Source organism: Montipora foliosa, chromosome 2 (genome assembly GCF_036669935.1).
Source record: "Montipora foliosa isolate CH-2021 chromosome 2, ASM3666993v2, whole genome shotgun sequence".
NCBI lineage: Eukaryota > Metazoa > Cnidaria > Anthozoa > Scleractinia > Acroporidae > Montipora > Montipora foliosa.
This window is the reverse complement of record NC_090870.1, coordinates 33786045-33788544: the sequence shown is the minus strand read 5'-3', so window position 1 is coordinate 33788544 and position 2500 is coordinate 33786045. Positions and strand designations below refer to the sequence as shown.

The 2500-nt window shown below is 38.3% G+C and overlaps 1 protein-coding gene across 1 annotated transcript in view; it reads left to right on the top strand.

Annotated features, from left to right (window-relative positions):
* LOC137992903 (uncharacterized) overlaps positions 1-2500 on the top strand; it is a 39324-nt gene that overhangs the window by 33417 nt on the left and 3407 nt on the right. Inside the window, exons 13-15 of the mRNA XM_068838465.1 lie at positions 210-448; positions 947-1166; positions 1645-1797. Coding sequence (XP_068694566.1) covers positions 210-448; positions 947-1166; positions 1645-1797 — 612 coding nt within the window. The remainder of the gene's footprint in view (positions 1-209; positions 449-946; positions 1167-1644; positions 1798-2500) is intronic.

The window sequence follows — 2500 nt, the reverse complement described above, 5'->3', positions numbered from 1 at the left end:
GTTCTTTGATGAGGTTATTGAACCGTTGACAATAGTTTTCACTTCAGTGGAGCAACTGGGATGTAGGGGATGCATTGGTAAAAAGAAAATTGGTTAATAAAGAGCTATGGCTCGGCATCGTCAGACTAAGAATTAATTGAGCATGAAGATCAGTAGCATTTAGTTCTGAACGTCTACTAATTAATTGACAATTGCATATTTTTGCGCAGGGCCACAGAGAACTCAACACACTTTCTTATTGGTACCCCATTAAATGGCTGTGGAACACAGGTCAACGAAACAGAGGATAACCTAATTTTTTGGAATCAAATTCTGGTGGATGCACTGGTCATTGACTATGTCATCACTCGAACGCATGCTGTCAACCTTCCATTTTACTGCGTTTTCCCAAGAAAGAGGTGGTTACAAATCAGCTACAAACCCCAGAACGTTTTCTTTGGTGTTGAAGGTAAATCAACCGTCAGCATATCACCTGGTTGCAGCCAATTTCACTCGCGCTTTCGAATTCGAATCTGAAGGAGAATCCAAAATCCGTTTGATTCACTGTGTTACTCAAGGATATTTTGTATACGACTTTCAAGTAAATAACAGTATTTGGAAATTAATGACTGTTACCATCATCAGTAGAATAATTTTTGTTTTTATCACGGATTTGTCATCCTTATCATGATCATCAACACTTATTTGTTGTTTCATTTCCTTTTTAAGAAATGTAGATTTGCTACCTTCATTTTATTTTATTACACCTGTCTGTTACGTTTTCGTTCTTACAAAATTTGGGCAGAATGGGAGTTTTAAAGCAAAGAAGAACGACCATTTACCAAAGTGTCAAGTACAGTAACTTTCTTTGATTGCGTGATTTTCCCTTGAAGTGCGAACACGTTGAGATTATCAGTTTGGGAAATGATTCTTGCAAAATGTAAGTTTTCTGTTTTACATTCCACAGGGGGATTTGGAAATTTTACTTTTAGAATGGACTTCTACACAAGTGAATCGTACAACACGCCCTACACTGAGTACCCGATGGAAGTTGGTCTCAATGAGTATGTATTCGTTCAGTACAGAGTGGAATCCGCTGCTCAGTTGGTTATAATGGCTGAGAACTGTAGGGCCACCAAAGTTGGATCTTTTTACTCCTGGCCTCAGTACACTATCATACGGAATGGGTATGTATACGCAGCGCAGGATGTGCAATTTCACTCTTTCTCAATTCAAGCGTTATGATATTAAATGTTAAGACAAACCAAAAATATCAATTCCCTATTTAACATTCAGGTCAACGACTGGAGTACTTCAGTTTCGTAAAAAGAGCTTGGATGAGCTGGCTAGTTTGAAGACAGTTACAATGCAACAAGAGGCCTTGCCTTTTCAGGAATCTTTAATCAGTTCTCGATAACTCCTGTCTTAAAGTGATCTGTGTTATCCTTGTGTTATTCTTAAGAGCTTTTTGTGAGCCACCAGGTTTCCATATGAGCTTTTTAAAAACTTTTTTTACAATGTTATTGTTACTGAAGTGTTGTAGCAAAAAAAAAAACAAAAACAAAAAAAACTGAATACGTAACACTGAATACGTAACACTGAGGCCCCGGCATACATTACGTTACCTCGTAATCAAAATATTTCTCATAAATGTTTAACACACAGGTGCCCAACAGATACGACACTGGTGTACAACTATGATCCAGCGAGAAATTTTCAACGATTCAAATTCAAAACATTTCGATTCTTCGATGACTACGACACTGTTGTGTTACACTGTGAGGTGTTGGCCTGTTACCGTAACACCCCAAACTCCAGGTTTGGTATTTTCTTGAGTACTGGTTGTCTAACGCAAATCTAGGATGTGTGACCTTCTAGAGGTTTATTGGTAATTGTCGGAATGAGAGATCTCTCGCAAATAGCCCGTTGATTGAGGGATTTAACAATGTATACGAAACCCCTGCGGCGCAAGAAACTACTTAGTTGAACGTGCAACGCGCATGTTAGTTACAGGAAAGCTCTAAAAGAACGTGTCAATTTACTTATCAAATAGTGAAAAATCAGCTTCTTCCCTTTTGTTATTTATGTTCCCGCTTTCCTTTAATTTTAAAGTTTACCAATCACTGAGTGCATATTTGCCAGGCCCCAGTCGTTCAAAAGGTGGATAACACTATCCACCGGATAAATCACTATGATCCATTGGATACCGCAATGGGTTTTGCTACAACTTTATCCAGTGGATACTGCATGATTTATCCGGCGGATAGCGCTATCCATCGTTTGACTGCCAACTGGGGCCAAAAGGATACGCCTCAGCTTGTATATAATGCAGTCATTGCGTTTTTTTTCGTTTGTTTGTTTTTTCTTTTTTGCAAAGGCCAGCTGAACAAAGTAGACTGAGTACTGGATCTTGTGACATCTAGCCAGCAAATAACATATAGACTAAAAAAGATAATACTTATGCAAGACTGGCTGTACGACTTTGAGGATATTTTTTCTTTCTTTTCCAATATTTCCTCAT